General features: G+C 30.2%; 2 protein-coding genes across 4 annotated transcripts in view; both read left to right on the top strand.

The window, feature by feature from the left end:
- LOC145330278 (uncharacterized) overlaps nucleotides 1–5,387 on the top strand; it is a 173,657-nt gene extending 168,270 nt beyond the window's left edge. For all 3 annotated transcript variants that reach the window (XR_013883349.1, XR_013883348.1, XR_013883347.1), the window contains one exon: nucleotides 5,137–5,387. The gene's annotated coding sequence lies outside the window, so the exon portion shown is untranslated. The remainder of the gene's footprint in view (nucleotides 1–5,136) is intronic.
- Ing5 (inhibitor of growth protein 5) overlaps nucleotides 5,384–24,897 on the top strand; it is a 29,580-nt gene continuing 10,066 nt past the window's right edge. Inside the window, exons 1-4 of the mRNA XM_080174911.1 lie at nucleotides 5,384–5,537; nucleotides 14,119–14,169; nucleotides 20,599–20,653; nucleotides 21,397–21,525. Of these exons, the coding sequence (XP_080031037.1) occupies nucleotides 5,434–5,537; nucleotides 14,119–14,169; nucleotides 20,599–20,653; nucleotides 21,397–21,525 (339 nt within the window). The 5' untranslated portion in view covers nucleotides 5,384–5,433. The remainder of the gene's footprint in view (nucleotides 5,538–14,118; nucleotides 14,170–20,598; nucleotides 20,654–21,396; nucleotides 21,526–24,897) is intronic.

Here is a 24,897-nt window from a genome sequence, read left to right as displayed (position 1 = left end):
GGCAATATTGTACGATATCTGCATATAAAAACAGATTTAATGTCTAGAAATTACTTTAATCAGATTCATAGATTACATGAAGGTACATTAACATCATGCTAATAAGTTTTATCATTACAAAAATACATACATGCATAGCTAGGGAGGTAATAGCTTTAAGTTTAGGTCTTATTAGGTTTAAACTTTAAGAAGTAGGCATCTTTTTCTATCATTTCATATAAAATCATTTAAAACATCATAATATCAAAAGCCTGGTTGATAAACATCTCTTTTTTGCCCCGAAATACAACAGATATGTATGGGAATGTATAAAAAGTGCCGCAGAGTTTGCAATAAATATTAAATACTCAAATTATTGGAAACAAGCTACTTTAATATATATATATCTCTGTAAAGTCTCCTAGTTTTTTATATGTTTGATAATGTATACATATAAAAACTTACACCCAAATTTGCATATTTTTAGTATTTTCATTTGTTTTCCATGAAATAGAAAGATATTGCAAAACTGATTACTTGGGCTTATAAAGGAACTATTTCAGTATCTTAGGTTGAAAAGGGTCTGTTATGGCCAAATACATGATCAAACATATAAAAAACTAACAGACTTTAGGAATAATAAACAAATATAGGATTATCATATTTATATTATACACACACTTTTCTCTTATTTTCAAATATTAAGTCTTTTTTCGTTTGCAGGCGTTCATTATTATATTTAACAGTATGACAAGCAAATAATTACGCTACTTATAAAACTAATATCTTATATTTTAAAAGGTTTCGTGATTTATCTAGTCGAAAATATATATTATATTTTTACTAACTTCAAATTTCTAACTTTTGTATAAATGTTATTAACTAAAATCTAAAATAAAAAAATGCTAGAAGCGTAATATTTCGATGTAATATTGCTCCATTTAAAAGTTTTAATAAATATAAATAAAGGAATAAAGTAGGCTTGCCTTAAAAGTGTGTGTAAATCAAAAAGCTTTGGTATGCTATGAACTTATGAAGCCATGCTGCATGTAAATAAGACATCAAGCCCTGCCTCCTTGTATTAAGCACTTTCTTGTTATTTAATCATATTTTTAAATCCCCCCTCTCCCTTGCATATATTTTCCTAATAAGTTTAGATATGTTTAGGAATAGAAGTTTAATGTTTTAATATTTCTATATGTGTATGACATGTTATTTTACTTATAGACTTAACACATATATTATGGATAGTTTTAAATGTATATTTTTCAATTACTACTCCCCCTAAAGAGTGATTTCCCTACTTAAACTCTCCCTTTCTTCATAACCCTTTTTTCACAATTTAGTTTAGTAAAAAAAATTAAGGATAAATATATTTTAACTAATGTACCATTAGTTTTGAATCTAAAAAAAATATTTCTTGATTCCTTGATTTTTTAGAGTAATAGTTTATTTGAGTCAAATTGTTATGTATATTTACTAAAATTAAAAGGAAATGGCTTTGCTTATATGTTAAAATAATTATTTTTGGCATTTTATTTTATTTATATCCTTATTTTGACTGACTTTCATATGTTGTTATAATCTGAAATAGAACTTCACATAAAAAAAAGAATTCTTTTAGTTTGAAAAGTTAATTTGTCATGTTATTGCATAATTTTATCTTCATGTTTTGTCATAGTATGACTTAGTGTATGATAAGTATGGCATGACATATCTTTTGACTGCTAGAATTATGACTGATTTATTTTTTCTTGTTAAAAATACATAGTGAACACCAAAGACACATTACTGTCATTATCAAAAAGTAAAATTTTTCGACATTAAAGAAGTGCTCAAATTTTAAAATTTTACTATTTTATTATATTTTTTTTTGTAAAGACTACAGAAAAATATTACTAACTAGCACAAATAAAAACTTTCTGAATATAGCTGTAATAACAAAAAATAATATATTAAGTAAGAAATGTATATTCTATATTGAAAAATCGCACTAGAAGCCTATAAGTAAATTAATCACAATAATTTAAAATCAAAATGTTATATTATTAATTATGAAAAAAAGTATATTTTGTAAAATCTGCTTTGATTAGGGTAAGGGGGGGGAAATTTCGGTTTTTTTTCGGTTTTTTTGAAAAAAAATGGGGTAAATATTAATATTTTCAAATGAAACCAAGACCAGTAGAAAGCTTACGGAAAGGACTATCAGGTCCTAAAAGGACATTATCCTAGGACTTTTAGAAGTTGGCCGAAATTGACCGCAAAAAAGTTACCGATATTTCCCCACCACCGGGGGAAATATCGGTAATTTTTTTCAACCTAAAAAAAATCGATGAAAAACGGCCAAACGGCCAGTCGAACATAAATAATCATAATTAGTATAGGTTATAGGGATTATCCACAAAAAGTTTCATAATGATCGGACTATTCCTTCTATGTTAAAAATGAATTTTTTTGAAAGACGCGAATTTTCGATTTTTTTTTTCGAAAATTTTTTTTTTTAAAACTTAAAATTAATATAAGAAAAAAACGTATTTTATTACTTTTTAGGCCTGATCCTAAAAAAGCTCACATTGAACTATAGATTTAGCCCAAAAAACATGAAAATTGATTAAAAATTGACCTCAAAAATTGAATTTGAAGCAAAAGTGTCATCTTTGCAAAAAATCTTGACTACATTTTAACCTTAAAAAAATCGATGAAATAAGGCCAAACGACCAAACAAGCGTAATAAATCATAATTAGTATAGGTGATTGGGATTAACCACAAAAAAATTCATAAAGATCGGACTATTCCTCCTATGTCAAAAATATTTTTTTTTCAAAGGACCAGAAATTTTGATTTTTTCCTCGCAAAATTTTGATTCAAAAAATAAAATTAATTTTTTTTTGTTTTTTATCTGTTCTATTCATTTTTAGGCCTAATTCTTAAAAAGTCCATATGGAATAATAGATTTGACAAAAGAAAACATGAAAACATGACCTTAAAAGTTGAATTTTAATTTCTTTTGAAATTACCGATTTTTCCCCCGGCGCCAACTTTGGTCATTTTTGAAAAAAATATTAACCCGATTTTAAAGCTCTCAACGGATTTGGAAAAAGCGGGCAATTTCTAGTTCAAAAAGTTTTTCAGATCAGCTCTAGGTCTTACCAATTTTTGTGTAGGTTGATCTTCACACACCTACTAAAAAATTTTTGGAAAAAAAAAATTTTTCGTCCGACTTTGAGACCCAATAAGTACCCTTAATATTGATCTCACAAAAAATTCATTTTATACTTTTTTGTAGGCAATTTAATAAGGAACAAATTTGCTTTTATGTTTTTTTCTGTCATTTGAAAGGAACATGGAGAAAAAGGTCATTTAATGAAGGTAGGTCGAAATTACCGAGAATAGCCCCTTACCGAAACTTCCCCCCCCTTACCCTATTATTATTGTATTGTCACTGTGTTGTATTTTATTGTAGATATTTTGTATTTTATTCTTCTTTTAATTACCTGATAACTAAGCATTTAATTTTAAACATGCAGCAGATTTTAGAAAATATTATCATTTTAATTTTATTTGTTTTATCATATTAGATACTGGAAAGGATAAACTGTAAACAAAAAGAAAAATATTTTTTGTTACAAATAAGATTAAATATTCATTCCCATATAAACAACCCCTTAAATAGTGGATGTAAATATTCATTTATTTCCCTGGTATCTCATTTATATCCCTGGTATGATTTTAGAAGATTTTTAATTTTGTTTGGAAGATTTTATAATTTTTATTAATTACTAAAAGAAAGAAAATAATATAAATGGTCATAGCCGGGAAATAAATGAAAATTAAAAACCAAAATTAAACCACATTTTAGCATAAGAAAAATGAGTTTTTTGTTTAAATGAGAATGATATTCCTGTCCAGTTTTTTGTTTAGGAATGAATATTTCTTACCCGAGGGAATAAATGATGGACCGATAGGTCATCATTTATTCACGAGATTCATTTTGGTAGATTTACTTTGTTTGTAACCAGAAATATTTTTTTATTCTACTCTAGATAAAGTTAAGTTTTCATGTACTTCTGTGATGCAAATGTTTGCACCTTTATTAATTATTAATTAATAATAATAATAATTGCTAGATTTATTCTATAATTAAATTATGACTCGCCCATTTATCATTATTTTACTGAAAATTAACTATTTGTATGTTGCTATAATTTTGGTAACTTGTTTAATTTGGCCTATTAATTAATTATTATATATTGTATTACTTGTGATTTGTGCAGAATTTACAAAAAATCTTTTGGCCTAAAAGTTAATTAATTTTTAATGTTGCTGTGTTGACTAGTAATTAAGAAGCCTATTTTCCAGCTATAATATGAGTATAGTGTAAACTGTAATATGGACTATTTATGTTATATTAAAAGTTTCATTTAGCTGTGCTAATACTTTTGTATTATTATGATTAAATGGAACTTTGTAGGGATATTGGCTTCCCATAAGTGTTTGTCATTCGGAGCACCTAATGCAATAATATAAATCTTTTTCAACTCTTTACTAAATGTAGATTTTATATATATTATAATCATGTTCTTTTTTTTATATCAAATTGTCACAAATCACTAAATTTTTCCTTTAACTACATCAAAATTTGTAATTAGTTCTTTTTGGGGCATCGTGAATCGTGATGTTTTAGAATTTTTATTACCTACTCAATAAATCACTATTACACATTACAATTGCATCGTAAGTTCTAATTATACATGTGCAGTGTACTTTTAAACATGTGCAACATGTTCAGTGTACTTTTAAACATATGCAACATGTGCAGTGTACTCTTAAACATGTGCAACATGTGTTGGATGGCATGCTTGTATTGCACACTGTGTGCTTTGGTGCATTTTTGTTCATTAATGCATATCATGTGTCATGTGTCAAGATGCTTGAGATGATACAATGTGTTTATAATGTAATTGATATAATTAAAAATTAATTGTTACTTCAGCACACATTGTGTAAAATGCATGCATGTAACAAAAACAAGTTCTTCGAAAATTTTAGCATCTTGAAGAAGAAAAAAATATGCATTTTAAAGCAATTGGAATGAAAATTGTGCCACATTGATAAAATTCAAATAATTCTCAAAACTTGATATCACTTTGTTTCAGGAAGAACAATTTTGGGAAAGAAATAGGCTTCGAGCAAATAAATGAAAATTAAAACAGTCCAAACCCCTGCAAAATTTTGGGGGGTGCGAATTTAATAATATTTGTCACTTATAGTTATTACACTATGTTATAAAAAATTTTGAATTTCTAATGAAATATATCAGTATAAAGTAAAAAGAACTAAATATATTGCCTCGTCTATTTGACATTTGCTACGTGTTTAATTATTATTATTATTGTATCATTTCAGATTTTAAGAAGTAATAAAAAAGGGTTCAAAATTGAAAAGAACCAAAAATGTCTGGCTCCACGTTTTACCTGGAACAATACCTGGATTCCCTGGAGGATCTGCCAACAGATTTAAAGGGAAATTTCAACAAGATGCATGATCTAGATAAAAGGTTCGGTATTTACCAGTGAGAGAGGGGACATTAGGCTGTTTATTACACTAGTCCCCAAAGTTTTATAATAACGTTTTCTTATTCGTTGGCTCAACAATTTTGGAGACTGTTATTGAATGTTATTGGTTGGATTATTTATTGAGTATTCAAATGTTTGAACCACTAAATGTAATCGACAGACGGGTAATTCTCTGGGTATTTAAAATAAATATGTCAACGTTGTTATTAAACAAGAAATAATATGGGTTATCATATGTTCAGTTCTATCTTATCTCCCTATACAATACATACAGACTAAAGAAAAAATAATGCCTAAATTCAAGGACTTTTTGGACTCCTCACATAACAACATTTAAACAGGACTAAAAAAAGCTGAATTAACTGCAGCAAATTGTTTTAAATATTATATCTACCTAGTTAATTTTGAACTAGCTTTAAAAAGAAAACTTTCAGGAAGCGTTAGGATATTGTTACCACTTACTCCTCAAGCTAAATTTTAGTCATTTATGAGTAAGTAATATGTTGCTATTGAGATTCCTTTTCATGAGATTTCACTAAGATTGGACACCTGTCATAATCAGTTTTTTATATTAGCCACAAATATTACCTAGGTACTTAACTAATTTTGTAGGATTTCTGTGTATTAGGTTTCTAATAAAGATTTTACAATTTACCAGGGGTGTATATTCTGCATAAGATTTATTTTTTGCCCTGGCTACAAAATTTGTTATTTCCCCCCCCCCCCCCCCAGCTTTTTCTCACCAAGTAGGGGGGAAAATGGAAAAATATTTAAAGAACTCTATATTTTATTTATTTTATCCCTCCTACCACACATTTTTTTAGTTTTTTTTTACCAAAGAGGGGGGGGGGGATGGAAAAAATGTTTTCAGTTTTCTTAATTTTTACCCCCCCCCCCCCTTTGAGCCGGGGATCCCATGTAGAATATACAACCCTGCAATTAATATTAGGTAGGTACCTAGGTATTTTACTTCTGGTCTTTTTCTTACTATCCTTATGCATTGCTCAAATTCATTAAAAAAAAATAAACAATTCTTGGGAGACTGCACCTTTAATTTATAAACATCGGGTTCTCCTTTACAGGGTTGCTTCTCATAGGTCCCGGAAGGTTTATAACTATTTTCTTGGGGGGTGGGACACCCCCAACCCCCCCAAAAAATTAAAAATACCCCCCCCCCCCCCAAAAAAAAATAATATTTTTTTTCTTTTTAAAACTAGATTTAAAATAGTGGGGTCGACTACCCCCCCCCCCCCCCAAATCTGTTGGGGCTTCGCCCCTAGAGGCTAGGGGCGAAGCCGCTAGTATATTAAAAAGAAGTACAAACTCCTTTAAGTGCATAATGCTTGATTTGGATAAATTTACTCTTCAAAACTAAGGAGGAAGGAGACATTTTACACTAGTTCCCAAAGTTTTATAATGATGTTTTCTTAGTCAATATTCATAGCCTTAACTTTATCGAATTTTGATTGGTTGGTTCATTAAGTTGATTAATCAAATGTTACAACCAATAATTTTTATCAACAGAAGGTGCACTTTATTGTATCATCATTAGGGATGTACATCAATTTATCGGCCATTGTGTTATCCCTTTAGATCCCTGCTTTTAGACGTAATTACTTCATTAAGGTAAATACTTCATACCTACCTACCTACCGTCTATGGACTTAGGACTAAGATATTAAAAATCATGTCTGAATAGACTTTCTGGAAGTTGCATTTGTTTGAATTACTGATAATTTCTAATGGACCTAAATGTTCATATCATGTTTTTATATAAACTGAGCAACGCTAACATGCCTCTAGTAACATGTCATATAGGTATGATAGAAAAGCTTTGCGTTTATAAAAATCAATTTGTGATAGAAAGCTGTGAAGGTGTATTCATCGTGTTTATTCATTCAGTTCAATAGAAATTAGTTTCTTTTGTGGAAAAAAATTGCCATTTCTATGGCACCAGAAGTTCACACTACAATCCTTTTGAAAAAAAGTGATAGGTACCTACACAAAAAAAAATCTAATCGTTTTGCACAATTACTTACCTAACCTACATATTATTGAATATTTGTACCTGGTGTAAATTTTTATTCACTTTGTAGCGGGGAATACCTGGGTGATTAGGTACACAATCATAGTTTATAAAAAAGTATTTACCATTCTTAGCAATTCTTATATAAAGTAACTTTTTTTATTTTAGATATGTAGTTTTTTAGTCTATCTATAATAAAAAATAGAATGATGTCTTTTCGTCCCTTAAGATCTCGGTAACCACTGAACCGATTGGATTCTACTCTTTAGGGAATAAACCTACTGGTCCTGTGGTCAAATGGACGTACGGACATTCTGGTAATGATTTTAGAGTTGCTACGCTTTCTAAATCGTAGCTAACTACTAAAGAAATCACCATGCAAATTTTGAAATCGATAGGACAATTCTATCATGCCTAAATTAACTAATTTTAAAATTAATATGTTTTTCAACCTATTTTTTAAAAAAATACACTATTCTAAGAAATTAACTAAAAAAGCTATCTGCTACGGACGGACGGTCGTATGGACGGACCGACCATAATTATAGAAAAGCTTCGCTTTAAAAAAAAAATTGGTAGGTACCTAAGTAATTTAAAATATTATTCTCCTATTCCTTTTTCCCCTGGTTGACACAAAAGCTTTCATGTCTTGATGAACACACATCATCATGCTGTCACTGAAAATTAAAAAAAGAACAGAATATTAATTTGATCTTTTTATAAAATTATACATTAGAGGCTACGCCCCTTAATGCCTATGAGGGCACTTGAGGTGGGGAGGAGTTAAACTCCCTCAATCCCATTTTCAATTTTATTTCTTTAAAGAATCTTTTGGTGAACATAGGGATGATTTCTCTTGGGAGTGTGATGGTACACTTCCCTAACAATAGTTTTAGAACTTTGTTTGGTATAAAAATACAGACAAACTTACTGACATTATATTACTTTTATATAAGGATTAGATAGGTTGATATTATGAATAATTTTAAAAATATAGTGGATATATTATATATATTTAATTAAAGTTTAAAGCTTTTTTCCTTCTTTATTTTTATAATCCTTTCTTATTCTTAGTAGACCTAGACGAAATGTTTGACATCGTCTTATAAAGCAAAATCTATCTAGAACTAGGGACGTCCGTCAGAGACGGTTAAGAACGCGACGGTTATTTTCTTATTGATTTTAGAGTTTATGGCTGCTATAATAATATACAAACTTCTTAAACTAACTGGGTAGTAAGGTAAAAAAATCACTTTTTAAAAGGACAGTAATCCTTTTTTTCTCTCATAAAGGCATCAGCTTTTATGAAATCTGATCTTGTTAAAATAAAAACTTGGTTTTGAATATAATGAAGCATGTAGTTGTTTACTTGATAAATCCAAGAAGAAAAATAATTTTAAGATACTTACACAAGAGCAAACTTTGGTTTAGAAAAACAAAATTGTATTGTTAGTTAGACCTATGATATATACTATCGGTTACGCCCCTAGAGCTATAGGGGTACTTGAAATGGGGTCGATCATACTACTTTCAATTTATGTTTTTAAAAGTATAGGTAAGTAAAAAAACTTTTTTGGGGGTCACTTTTTTCTAGTTGCAATTTCTTTTAAGAGTGTGGTGGTAATCTCACTTAAATTAGCTGTAAACCTTCCCAGAACCTATAAGAAGCTTAACTTTTATTAAATCTAGTGGTAGTACAATATATTTCATTTGGCTTGAGTATGGCAGATGTCCTACCTTATTTAAAGAAACATTGAAACCTAAATTGTAAAACTATTGAATAAAAGGAATAATACCTAGCAATGAAAGAAAATTTGAATTTTTTTCACATAAATCAATAGGTAACAAATTTAAAACTCCAAAAGATTTATTCTCAATATGATTAAACATTAAAGATTTTCTCAACCCATTTTCTTTTTCTTATTTAACATTACTCTTGGTAAAACAAACATTCTGACACTTGGACACTTACACACACACACACACACACACACTTACACTGTAATATAAATTATCCACCGGCTTAAACATATGTAGAGAAGAGAGAAGAATAGCTGTGTCTTCACAATGCAGTACAAATTAAACAAAGGGGGGGGGGGGGGGTAGTTTGTGCTAAAATTCCGTAAAGTTGTGAGTTGTAATGCTTAAAATCAGTAGTAGAATGATAATATTCATTAAATATAAAATATAAAAAAAAATTCTATTCTTATATTCAACAAGGCATACACGTGACATATTTGGTGTATATCATCATTCTACCTGCTGTTTTTAGGCCTTAAAATTCACACCTTTACAGAATTTTAGCACAAGCTACCTACACTTTTAAAGAAAAATAAATGTAGAGGGGGACTAAATACTACCTAATGTAGTAACAAGTTTTGACAAAAATGAAAGACAAAGTTTCCCTTAAATGATAAAGTACATTGGTTTTGTAGTGTTAGATATATTATCAAACAGACATACTTTATCTAACTTAACCTAACATAACCAAGGCTAAAAATTAATGATATTATAACTTGTTTTGTAAGAGCATCTTTTGAATAAAACCAATATTGAGGCTCCTGAAGTAGAGGGTATTAACAAATTCCTCTTACATAGTATTAGTACAGTGTCCATACAAATAGCTAAATAAATATCATACAAAATAGCTAAGAAGGGTATAGTCAGTTCATGTTTGTATGAATTTCATAATTTTATGATGTTATTTATAGATATATTATTTGTTACCTACCTCAATTAACAGTATTATAAATAAAAATAAAAATTGTTTTGAATACTTAAGCAGAAAATGGAGTAACTTGGGGCTTATGATTAGTAGACCGTTTTGTAGGCTTTTGACAATCCAATCAAACTTTATACTAAAAGTAAGATAAGGGTTGCTGGCAATTTTGCTTTAACCAAAAGTGTATCACAATCAATCTTCCATAAGTATGAAATTTCATAGTGGCTTTTTTATGTTAGGATCATTATATGGTGTTATATACTATTTGAGAGTTTACACCTTGTGGCATACATGCATCAATAAAAGTTAATCTTTATTAGATTAGTTAAACCTAATCTAATCTAACCTAACCTAAATTAATCTAATATAACCTAATAAAGCTTAAATTTTTAACTTTTTCATTGCTGTGTAACCTCTCAAATAGTATATAACACCATGACATAATTCTGTTGGTGATAGTGCTATTAAAAAAGAATTTATCATAATTCGAAGTAGTTAAAGCCACCAAATACTGATCATGGAACTATCCTTTTTTGTTCTTTAGCTGTATTGATTGGGTAGAATGATATTAGTAATACCTAACCAATTTCATAAGTGTGTTTACACATTACTACAGCATATGAGTATGACTGAGTTCTAAAGTTATTTTATATCCTATGTTACAAAAGGTTTAACCTTTTAGTTAGCTGTGATGATGGGTAAATAATAGATTTAAAGAACCGTCATATATATGAGGTCTTGAGCAAATAAAGAAAGTGGTTTTCCAAAGTGCTATTACAACTTATTTAATATTCTACAATAGAAAAAATAGAAAATAATAATAATATCTATTAAAAAACTTATTATTAAGTGGTTTAAATGGTCACAAAATCATTATTTGCTATTAAGTATCAAGGAGAATACCTACATTTGATCTTGAATTAGTAATCCCAGTTTTTCTTATCTAGGATAATACCTATATGAAGTTATGTACAGCATAGAATCAAAATATTTAAATTTTCTACCATGTAGTTGACACAATATTAAAATTATACTCTTGTCATACATGCAACTTTGTGTCATATTTTCATAAATTCAGCAAGGTAACAATTTAGTGGTTTTAACTGTTTATCAATGTTTAACATTAATCTTAATGCTAATAATCCTTTTTCACAAATCCTACATTTTTATTGTAATAAAAAAAGATCCTTAATGTAGTCAAAAGCTATTTTTCATTTTTTTCTATTTAATCTTCATACCGACATAACTTAACTATTTTGGATAATCTACAAAAAGTAAATTATAATAAAGTATAGATTTGTGTTTTTTCCTCATATCTTTGACAAATAAATAATAAGTTTATATTGAAGAAACTTAGTATCATTTAAATACCAAGAAATTTTTTGTTGAGATCTGTCTTTTTCTTATTTATTAAGATTTTTTATGGTAACATAATGTAAGTACTTACTTTTTAAATTCTAACAATCTAAAAATCTGGCAAAAATTGTTGATTACATGATTATTGTTATGAGAACGAATAAAGTTGTTGGTAGATTTTTTTTGTATTATTTCCAAGTCTTACTCTGTCTATTAGTGGTATGCTTACAACAAGGATAAATTTACACATTAGCCAATATGCGTTCTTAGTATATGACAATAATTTATCAAGCAAAATCTCATAGTTTTCCTCAAAATAAAATGTTAAACACATGTTTTGTAGTATTTAGATGAAGAAAGTTAAAAGATCATAAAAGATTAGTCTATATGGCCTGTAATTATTATTATAAAACTAGTATATATTTATTTATGTAACCGCAGGCAACTGTAAGTGACTTTTAAAGTTAGTTTTCCATGACATTGAAAATAAAGATACACTTCAAAAAATGGCCTTTATTTAATAGTAAAAAATATTATTTACTATTGAACATAATTAAAGCTTTTATGGTCCCTTTTTAAGTTACTCAAATTATCCACATTTTTTATATACTTTGTATGAACACTTAACTATTGTTGGTTTAGTCAATAACAACTTTCTTGATTGCTCCTCAAATACCAAAACTAACTTTTTCACTTTACCCTTAGTTTTTAAGCACAGACTTTCTATAGTTATCTTTTTTCTTTGTCAGGTTTCTTAAGGTGCTACATCACTGCTATTTTTGTACTTAGCGCTTGGAACAAAAAATGGGCTGTTTTTTTTGTAAAATTTCCTAATTTAATTCTGTATTGGAAATAAACTTCGATTGTAACATAATAGTTATTTCTCGCATCGTATTATAAACAGCTTTCCGTGGATAAAAAAATGTACAACTATAAGATTAAAACCAGTTTTTTTAGCCAAAGGCATGGAGTAAAAACCAATTTTAATCTTATGATTGAACATATTTATATTCGAAGAAAACTGGATATAATATGATGCTAGACATAATTTTTCGTATGGATGAGAACCGGTGCTAATCCGCCGGATATTTCTCGGTTTCGAATTAATACGAGAAATAATATTAAATAGGATTCAATGTTGTCGACAGCTTTAGAATGGTATTGGTTACTTTCTAAAAATTATCGTAAAGATGCTTCACTTCCATATTATACCAAACAAAATACTCCTAGGTTTACTTTTGATTTGTACTTACAAATATTCTTAATACTTTTAATGGATTAAAACTTTGTTAGCTTTAGTTCGGTCTCATTGTTAAAAGCGAAGCTTTTCTATAATTAGGGTCGGTCCGTCCGTACGTCCGTCCTAGATAGGTAGCTTTTATTCGTTAATTTAGGCATGTTAGAATTGTCCTATCGATTTCAAACTTTGCATGATGATTCCTGTAGTAGTTAGGTACGATTTAGAAAGCGTACGACTCTATAACCATTACCAGAATGTCCGTATGTCCATTTTAAACATGTTGATTTTTCTACTTTTTTAACAACAAATTTTTATGTGATCTAATTATCCGTTTGATCTGATTTTTGGTATATTGATTCCTGGAACAACAAAGAACAATATTTTAAGCTAAGCAACTCTATAATCAAGTCCTAAAAATGTAAGTATGTCCATGAACATAATCCTGTATCATGTAGTTTTTCAAAAAATTTACTTACAATTTTGCTTCGAATCTTATACTTTTATATTCTGATTATTCAGTTTAGACACTATACAAGTGTTAATGTCCGAATGTACTACCGTTTCAGTGCTTCGCTATTATGGATGTTGTCATCCTTGTTTTACAACATCTCAGGAATCTAAAAGGATAAGACAATAGCCGAAAAATTTATATACATCCCTATTGTTGATAATTAAAATTACGCCTTCTGTTCCTTTTGTAGATTACAATTAGATATAAGATTTTAAACCGTTTGACACTCAACTTATTGAACCAACCAATCAAAATAAATATTATTTCTTGTATAATAACAACGTTGACATGTTTATTTTAAATACCCAGAGACAATGGCCGATAAATCTATGTATATTCCAACAAAATTACCCCTCTATAGATTACAATTTGTGGTTGAAACATTTAGACACTCAATTAATAAACCAACCAATCTTTAGTCAATAAAAGTCCCTTAAGTTGTTAAGCCAACGGATAAGAAAACGTTAATATAAACCTTTGGGGACTAGTGTAATAAACCAATGTCTCCTCCCTTCCTTGTCCTTGTTTCTTAAAATGTAGTGTATTTTAAGCATATTTAGTTGAATGTAGAAATGCTTGTATGGCAAATGTTTCACAAATATTATAAAATATAATGATAATGCATAGTTTTTCAAAGAACAGAGGAACATTGCTAATGATAGAACACATAATACTTTACAAATATTTTAAGGATATTATTTGTTTAGAAATCGAGATATTATGGTTTCAATAGATAGCTCAAGTGATGAATATCTAAGGTAAGTTTTTTTTTCGTTATTATTATTAAACATTTTATATTTTATTCAAATGTTTATGTATATTGGTAGGAATGTGAGGTTTGTCCTATAATATATTTTGAAGTAGTTATGATTTTTGGCTGAAGCTTAAGATCTCCGAAGATACTGGTTCGAATTGTTTGTACTTTTCTAGTAGATATTTAGATGTCTTTGCAAAGCAATTAGTTTTTACAAAAAGTTCTGCATTGTATCAAAAAATTATTTTTTTCTCATATTTAAATACCCAAATTCATGTATAATTGCGTAATAAGTAGCTTTTTTGACAAAATAAAAGGTAATGACAATTACAATTTCAAAGCCGATTAATAACTTTAAAAAATCTGAAAACTTTCCCTTACATTTTTATGAAGAATAAAAATGATGTTGGCACTTGTTTATCTGGTTGAGTTGTTACATTGTTGATTTGGTGTGAGAGGCTTTATGCCCCACCAACCTTTTCTTTACCTTTCTGGAACCTTTCAGGTATGTTAGAGTTACTGAAGATTGTTCAAACCTTACAAAGTCCTTTGCTTTTTTACAATATTGAGACAATTTATATATTTCTATAAGAGATAATATATTGTCTGTCAGTGTGTGTATCGTAAGATCTCGCTAACCGCGCTGGACCAAAATGGTTTTTCATTTCATTAAAATTTCTTAAAGGTCCTGGAAATATTTATAACTTTTTGGGAGGAGATTACCTTCAACCTATCGAAAGAAATCGCCCCTGGAAAAAAATAACGCAGGTGTAGGAGTAATATACCTTCTTTCCTTCTCTCCAGAGCTGGATCTTTAAATAATTTTAGTGGTGAGCCAGATCGGGGTGAGCCAACTTTACACCAATGAGAGCACAGCATTTCATGAAATGCTGCGCTGTGATTGGCTAAAATTCGGCTCACCCCGATCTGGCTCACCTTTAAAATGATTTAAAGATCCAACTCAGTGTCCCTAAAGGCCTCCAAGTTTTATATAAAATGGGGCCTCCTCAATAAACACCCCGCCCAAACTCTTTAACTTTCTTTGCGGGTACAATTTCCCTCAACAAATCTAAATAGCTCTGTTTAATACCCTTAAATATTTTCAGATACCTATCACAACACTCACACACACATCCATCTACTTTATACAAGTTGTAAAACCTGTAACTCTCTTCATATTACTTTCCTTAAAGGATTGATGAAAGGATATTTCCATCCATATTTGCCATCATAATGTAACAGTAATAATTCTGTACTATCTAGCCTGAAACATTAATGTTACTCTGCTGTTACAGAGATCTTAAGAACAAATGTAAAATGTGCATATATTGAATCCTTTGATATACCTGACCTAACCTGACCATCTAAGGTTTACTCATTCAGTAAATAGCCAGTAGAATAAGATAGAAAGGGGGGAGGCGGATGTGCCACTTTTTGAAACCAAAACTAAAAGTCAACAAAGGAACTCAACTAAGAAAAGAGTTACAGGTCTGAGATTTTGCATGGCAGTTGCTTTATAGAGGTACAATATGGAACTGTGAAGAAACGGCGGCGCAACCGCCGAAATTTTTTGCAATTTATCGGCGGTTTTCGGCGGATGCGCCGCCGTTTCTTCACTGTTCCATATTGTAGCCCTATAAAGCAACTGCCATGCAAAATCTCAGACCTGTAACTCTTTTTTTAGTTGAGTTCCTTTGACTTTTAGTTTTGGTTTCAAAAAGTGGCACATCCGCCTCCCCCCTTTGTTGAAATGGAGTATTTTTCCAAAAGTTTAATAAACTATTGATAAAAAAAAATTATCTACAAACTAAATTTTTTTTATATATATTTATCCATTGCATTGTAATATATCTATTTACCACTCTTATAAAAGAATATCTTCTTCAGTATGGCTTCGAATTCGTTTCATATCCGTTGCAATAGAACCAATTCTTAGCCATACTGAATAATCATGTTTATCTAGCATCATATTACGGACAATTTTCCTCGATTATTAAAATATTAAACATAAAATTTATACCTACCAATTTTGTTAGCCCAGCCCCTTGGCTCCATAGGGCTAAAATACTGGTTTATATCTTAGAATTTTTCATTTTAATATCCTGGGAAAGCTGTCTATTATACGTTGCAATAAATAACCATTCTCTTCATATTGTATCATTTTTGTTTCAATAACGGCTGCGTCCTTTGCTTCAGGGATAGGCCATATAAAAGCCCTTACCCCCCTCCCCCCCCCCCCCCCAACAACAACAACTTTTAAATGTAAGTGTTTTATTGCACCGACCACGACCTTTTTCCAAAAAGAAATTCTCTAAAAATTGTATCCTTCAGTGGTTTCCAAGATCTTTTTGGTCATATAATCGAGTATGAATAAAACTTCCTATAATTCTTTTAGCTCTACTTAATATCTATTTACGTATTTTTTAGACTAAGGCCAAGGTTTGAATATTCTGAGCAAAAGCAAGTTTCATATCGTCTAGATATAGAATATATGTCGTAAATTTAGGTTTCTAATTTGGATCTCATTTATTGGTTAGTTCGTTCATCCAGTAGGAGGGAAGTAGATAAAAGGGTTGCATGAGTGGTATCATTATTACAGCCAGCTGGTAGTATCTCTATGTTAGAGTACATGAAATTTTGTGGCAATTTCCATCTATAATACAAAGTAGAACGATGTCTGTCTTTCTGTCCGTCCGTCCATCCCATAAGATCTCGGTAACCACTGAACCGATCGAATTCTAATCTTCAGGGTATCTACCTATTGGTCCTGTGGTGGTTTTAAGGTATTTTCTTAGGGTGTGGGACACCCCCAACCCACCCAAAAATAAAAATTTCCACCCCACCCAAAAAAAATGGTGCTGACCATAAATGATGAGCGCAGCACCAGAATATTTTATTTTTATTTTTTTTTAATTAACTCATTGGGCAAAGCCCCTAGAGGTTAGGGGCAAAGCCGCTAGTATAATTAAATATCTTAAATTAATATTATAGTTACTTACTACCTATCTAATTTTTAAAAAAGTTGTAAAACAAAAAATATTTGAAATTGTCGGCCAACCTTGCATAAAAGAAATTCAATACAAAAAAATTCTTTTGAGGCCCTTTACACAATTAAGGAATATAAGGAATAGGTTTTATTGTAAAAAAGCTCCTATTGTTATTTTTGCATGTTAGAATTTTCCCATCCCTTTTAAACTTTCAAACATGCATGATAATTCATGTAGTAATTAGGGAATCTTTATTAAAAAGTCCGTATGGCCATTTTATTTTAAAAAAAGCTTTTTTTTTTAGTTTTGTATACCAATTTTGTTATTGTATAATCAACATGTTCATCTTTTTTTGAAATAATGATTCCTACGATAACAATTTATAATATTAGGTCAAGTAACAGTTTCTCGTAATAAAGCAAGTTTGCAACAAATTCATATACAATTTTGTTTAGACACATAAATTAATATTCTAATTATTAAGTTCTGACACTCTACAAGCGTTTATATTTATATTTATTTTTGTCCTACCGTCTGGTTTTATAGCTTCACTTTTATGGATGTTTTCATCCTTGTTTTGTAAGTTTTGCCTAATCCATTCCATCCAAGCAACAAATGTTGAAATGGTATAGAGAAGCATATCAAAGAGAATTTTGACTGATCAACCTTTATCCACAACGTGCATGTAGACCATTCACAAACACGTCAAGATCTGTTAAGATCTTAGCGAATTTTTATTTTAATTCTATTGTTTCAGCCCAAAAGGTTAAGGATAAACCACCTCTCCCTTCATAATTTCATAATTCCCTAAGTTCTGTCTGGAAAATAGCCCAAAACCTAACTAGAATTAATACAAAAGTATAATGATAATTATTAAATAAAAGCCGCTAAAGAGATCATAAGTACATGACTACACTTAATACAATTTTATTATATTTTAAGTAACTAAACTCTATTATCAATACTTTTGAAGAAATAAATAAGTAAAAAAACACTGCATTACTTAAAGTTAACATAGGTAAAAATGTAAATAAAAACAATACCAAAAAAACTTTTTTAGAAAAATATAATTGTTTGCAAACTAGCTACCAAATACCCAAATCCTTTTCTTTAAAAGAAACACAGTAAACATGTTAAAAATAGACTTACATAATTTATTATCACATAAAGGTGCTACGCTTTCCTGATTGTACATTTTTGTGCCAGGAATCCTCATGGAGGGTTTGAAATAAAAAATAAACTTTTTTAACATTCCTAGCTTTATTATAAGAGTCATTAGTACCGACAAACAAATGGATCAGCTACAATGTAGAAAAACTTGGATAATAATAGCTACTTATCGCATTGGATTATATACAGCTTTCTGCGGATATTAAAAGGAAGGGGTATAGTCCCTTTCGTAACATCGCACCTTATGAGGCGATTCTTCGTATTTTTCACAGTAGCTTTTCTCCTATTTCTAGCCTCTGCGGGGGGCTCTAACCCTGCGGGGCCAATTATAATACTATAGCCAGTTTAATATTCGTGGAAAATTGTTTGTAAAACGATGCTTTACATGTTTTTTGAGAACCGGTTCTAATCCAGCGGATCTTCATCGGTTTCGAAGTCATACTGAAAAAATATATCTCCCCCTCTTATTTGAGTAAGTAAACTAAACCTCCATATTATAGTTCATCAAAAAAAACCTGTTAAAACTGTTTTCTCCACAATAACTTTGATTCCCTCCTCTTACAAGATAACAAGGATAACAATGTCCGAGATAATCAGAATTTATATAACAAAATAATTTTATTTTAATATAGGTATGATCATTGATATAACATCCTAAGTTGCTATGTTATATTTCAAAAAAAGACTTGATGTTGATTTTTTTAACTTAAAGAGTTAGAGGTGTAGATTATTTTAGAGCATAACTTGATGTTTGTATAATTCACTTTTCTGTCCCGTTAGGTAGTCCGTTACGGTATGAAGAAAATTTAATTTCTCGGCTGCTATTGAATATGATAGACAGCTGAAATTTCCATTGAGGATTCCTATTACATATGCGCATCTATAGTCAATACATTGTCCTGTCCGTTTGTCTGTCGCATCATGCTTCAAAAGATATAAACCTTATTTCTGAAAGGTTTCGTGATTTTATGACTTTTGTTTAATATCTTTCTTTTCTTTCTAACAACAGAACATTTGTCCATTTGTCATTGTCATGACTTTTATGTGCTTTGCTACTTATGGATGTTGTCATTCTTATTTTCCTTAAATATAGCCTATAATGTAATTACTAATTTGACCGCTAATATCACTGCTTAAATCACAAAAAATATAATTTAGTAAGCTATCTCTTTTTTTCAACAATATACAGGCAACTATCCTTTAAGAAACAGATCTATAGTATAGATGTATATACAGACAACTACCTCCCTTCCTTTTTCAAAGACCTCTTTTGTCTGCTTCTAAATTATTTTCTGCTACTTGGTTGTGTTGATATAAATGACACTATTGGTTGATTTTCAATGACACAATGGAAAGGTTGCACAAGGTAGATGCGATGGGGAGATACAGTTATTTAACCCTTTCTCCCTCTAGTGTTTTACTCTAATCTTTAAGAAAATTATAGAGCAACTTTGCTTCACTCTCTCTCACACACAAAAAAAAACTTTTGATGTAATCAGATTTTCTGAGCTGAAAAACATTTTCTTACATGGAGAATAGTTTTTTTTAGAAAATAGGATAGGGGTAATTGATGAATAGATAGATAAATAAAACCAATATTGTCTCAAATGATTAAAAGTTGTCTTAATCGGTGAGAAATAATAAAAAAATTGGGGAAAGGTTGGTTTCGACGAGGGAAACGATTCCGCTGCCGTTTCTTCGCAGTTCCACATTGTATCTCTTTAAAGCAACTGCTGTAACTCTTTATTTTGGTCGGGTTCCTTTGAGTTTTGGTTGTGGTTACGATTATTGTCTCCTCTACCTCCCCCCATAAGTTAAATATATATTTATAATATAGCCATTTATAAAACAAGCATAAAAATGGCCAAATTTATAAACCTCTGCAAAATATATACATTTAAAGCTGTGACGCGAACAGGATTTTTCCTGAATATGTTGCTGAATATTTATTTTGTTCTTACTTTAGACAGTAACTATAAAATTTAATTTTATCAAATAATATGTGAGATACTTATAAAACCTTATAGAATATGTTTGTCTTAAACTGGTATTTTTAGCTTTTGCAACGGCCAACCCAGGTTATGAAAGTACCAAACTATGCATAAAAATATGTGAATATGTGTAATGATTTTATTATTATGTTTTGTATGCTTATGTTGTAATATATATCTATCTATCTATCTAAAACAAACTAAGTATTCAGAGTGGGAGAAGCAAAGCTTTATAGACAAGGCTTTGCTTGGTATATATAAATTAATATGTTTTTAATAATTTAGAAAAGTTCGAGATCTGAGCCCATCAAAGAGAAAATTAGAAATGGAGAAAATTCAGGTATTAAAAAAATATCTTTAAACCTTATATAAAAAACCATAAAGTGTAGATACCTAGAAACTCAATTATTATTACATCATACACTCATTTCTACACTTTAAGTATATATTGAAGCTAGCGGCTACGCCCCTAGAGGCCTCTAAATGGCAGACTGCCATTGACACATCCAGCAAATTTACCGTGGATAAATTTTCGCCATTGCAATTAAAAAAGTATGTATGTATTTATGGCAAACTGAATTTGACTGTGTAAGTGACAAAAAAAGGATTCTCCAGGCAAACTTACATCCAAAATATTATCTATACTGTCAATAATACATCCATGACTGGCAAAAATACATATGCCTAATTTCAACACATGTCACATGTTGTGGTACCCTCCACCAAAATAGTTAAGAACCTTCCCAGGACCTATGAGAAACTGCATTGCATTAAAAAACATTAGTGGGATCCTTCGGTACAAATTGACAGACATATATCCCATTATTTAATGTACAAATCTATAGTATAGATGTATATACAGACAACTATCTCCCTTCATTTTCCAAAGACCTCTTTCGTCTGCTGCTAAATTATTTTCTGCTACTTGCCTGTGATAATATAAGCGACACCATTGGTTGATTTTCAATGACCCAATAGAAAGGTTGCACAAGGTGGTTGCGATGGGTAAATACAGTTTTTTTACCCTTGTTCCCTCTTGTGTTTTACTCTAATATTTAATGTAAGGATTTAATATTGATTTAGAAAATGTTCAAGAAAGCAAAGGAGATATCTGATGATAAAGTGAAGATTGCCATCCAGACATACGAGTTGGTGGATAAACATATCAGAAGACTGGACGGAGATCTTGCCAAGTTTGAATCTGAAATGAAGGTAAGGTGCTTCTTGCTTTCAGAGAGTGGTTAATATCCAAAAAAAAAAGTGTCCAGAGCAAATCAAAAGGTCAACTTTATTACAAAATAATAAGTTTGTCTTTAATGATTCATTTTTTTTTGTAATTTAGTGTGAAGAAGCAAAAAAATTGGCGGGATATACCGGTTTTTGGCGGCAGCGGCGGTTTGCCGCCGTTTCTTCATAGTTCTATATTGTACCATATTAGAGCAACCGCCATGCCAAATTTTAGAGGTCTTCTCCTTTTAAAAGTCTTAAAACACCAGCCTTTACAGAAAATACGCGAAAAAAATTAAACCTTTTCTTCAAGTGAAATGTATTTTTCACTTTTCCTTTTTTAAGATAGAAGTGTTTTTGTAAAAATTTTGCTGACAAATGCACGTCTACTCTATGTATCATTTCACCGTCGGTAATGCTCCAAAAATACATTTTTCTCTACTGTTATCCAAGATAAACTTCTGAAATTTTGTGTAAAGATTCGTATGATTACGAAAAATACGCTTCATTATTTACTTTGCCTGTCTGTTATGCACCACATTTCCTTTCATTTTGGATGCTATTTTATTCAATTCAAGAGCTTCGCTCTATTTTTTATTTTGAGAAATTGTGTACAGAACGAGTTGTCATTTTATTAATTGCTCTTTTTTAGTTAAATTAAAGTTAGACAGCATTTATATTTTACACAAAATATAATCAAGGGGGGGGGGGGGGGCGGGGTTCTGACACATTTGCGTAAACCTGGTATATAGGCTTTATCTTTGAACTGAGAGGATAGGTTATTAGGAATAAAATCATTCTTATATGATGAATTTTCTCAAGTTTTAAGATTTTTTGGATAGGGCTCCAGGTTCCGGAGCTCCAGGCCTCCAGGTAATAACCTATCCTCTCAGTCCAAAGATAAAGCCTATATACCAGGTTTACGCAAATGTGTCAGAACCCCGCCCCACCCCCTCACCCTTATTATTAAGAAATAATGGGATCCTCAAAATATAATGGTTAAAAATAAAAACCTTCATAAATAACATAATAGATCATGTGTCAAACACTTTACTAAAGTTCAAAAAAACATAAATTATAATCTTATTTTGATTCTTCTATCTCATCATTATTTAGTAATTTAAATCTAGGTTGAATAATTTTTAACACAATCATTTTAAATATTAAACCGCATATTAATCTATTATTTAAATTTGTAAGTTTGTTTAAGTCTTGGGATGGTTTTACGCTATTTTCTACCATATTCCTTCTTAATCTCATAAAGAGATGCTTGAGCCGCAGCAACTAGTAACAACAATAGCACCATATTTTTAGCTAGGTTTCTACTTTCTAAAACTATTCTAATTTAAACATTATAAAGTTGTGTAAACTTCTTAAGCTTTAAAACATTATCCGAGGTAAATTAATTCTCCTTTCCATTTCAAAGACGAAAAAATATATGAAATAAAGAGATATCTAAATCGTCAATATTTGGCAGTAATTGTCAATAAATCAACAGATATCTGATCTAAAAAATACCTGAACAACCTATAGCGCGATAAATGAAATGATAAAAACAAGAATTAATAATTCAACATTTTTAAAGTTGATCTACGGACTTTCTGGTAATGATTATTAATTTGCTTTACTTTCTGTATTGTATCTAAGTGGTACAGGAATCATCATGTTAATTTTGTAGTCTATAGGTCAATTCTAACATGCCTAAATAAGTAGCTATCTGGTACGGACGTATGGACTGGCCCTAAATTGAAAAAGCTTCGCTTTTAAAAAGAATCGGGTATAGTCTCTTTCGAGGCAACGCCTCTTATGGGGCGTTTCGTCGTATTTTCACAGTAGCTTTCCGTTCCCCCTATTTCTAGCCTGCGGGGCCAACTTAACCTAACCCGAAATAAACTATCAAAAGCTGCTGTGAAAATACGACATAACTCCCCTTAAGAGGCGTTGTCACGAAAGCGAATATACCCAATAATTTTATTCAAAACTTGAATGAACTCTTAAATCCTGATAAAATACACAGCACAATAAAATAAACATGTACATATACATTATATATACATATAGGGAAGTGAGAAAAGTAAAAGATTTATTTGAATTATACATTAGTCGAGAAACAAGTATGTTAATATTCAAAATATATTATAATATGATATTGAATTTAAATTACGTACAATTTGTGTCTATTAACAAAGTAATTACCAAATTAAGGGGGGGTTTTTAATGCAACCATCTCGTAATCAGTGAGCAAATGGCACTTAGAATTTGAATTTCGATCTGAACTTTTGCAAGAGTAATCCTTGGTAGGTCTATTTTCCCTAAATCGAATAAAAAGTTGGAAAAGTAACGGGTGACGGCTCAACCGTTTAGCCGTTTTTTGCCTATTTTCAGGGTAAATTCATCATCAATTACGTAGGAATCAACTTTTTAAAACATATTTTTGGTTTAATTCATGTTAAATGATAGCAATAACCATTTTTAAAACTTCTAGTACCAACAGCTACCGTCTAGAACCGTTTGATAGCGTTTAGGAGTGGAAAAGAGTATTATGTGGAGATAGGTTTCGTGACTAATTTGCAATATAGATATCCAAAAAATTGCAAAACGGCTGAGCCGTCAGTCGTTAGCCGTTACTTTTCCAACTTTTTGTTCGATTTAGGGAAAATAGACCTACTAAGGATTACTCATGCAAAATTTTAGATGGAAATTCGAATTATAAGTGTCATTTGCTCACTGATTACGAGATGGTTGCATTAAAAAAAAAACCCTTAATTGAGATTCTAAACATGGTCTAGAAGTATCCCTATTTTTGGGTAGGGGGTGGGGTAATTATCTAAACACCCACTAAGAAAGTAGATGTTTTGGTGCTTTCCCTTTAAGTTCATATCAAGCACCGAACCCTTTGCGGGACCTATAAAGTTCATATATATTTTTGGGATAATCGTTACCAGGCATATTTTACCGAAAACTGCAATAGATGCCATAGAATAAATTAAAGAGTAGATTCTCTGCTTAAATGTAAGAAGAGGGAAAAAATGTTGGTTCTAAAATTTCACTAAAAGCACAATTCTATGTAACACTTTCTTATTCAACCCAAATATTTCATAAACTAGCGGCTTCGCTCCTAGCATCAAGAAGCTCTGTATTTGAAGGAGAAAGGAAAGTAGAAAAATAGCATAAAACTAAACTTGGATAAGTAGTCATCGAAATCTTAAGCTACATAGAAAAAAACCTTACTTCTTTGTATAATAAAGAATAAACATACTATGTTTTAAGAAAGTGCTTTGAATTTACAAGCGTTTGATTTAATTTTGAACAGAAAATTTTCTAAACTTGAGAGAAGCTTCCAAGCGATCCTGTATT

Source organism: Acartia tonsa, chromosome 10 (genome assembly GCF_053477335.1).
Source record: "Acartia tonsa isolate MP-2025a chromosome 10, ASM5347733v1, whole genome shotgun sequence".
In the NCBI taxonomy this organism is placed as follows: domain Eukaryota; kingdom Metazoa; phylum Arthropoda; class Copepoda; order Calanoida; family Acartiidae; genus Acartia; species Acartia tonsa.
This window is presented reverse-complemented; position numbering and strand designations above follow the sequence as displayed.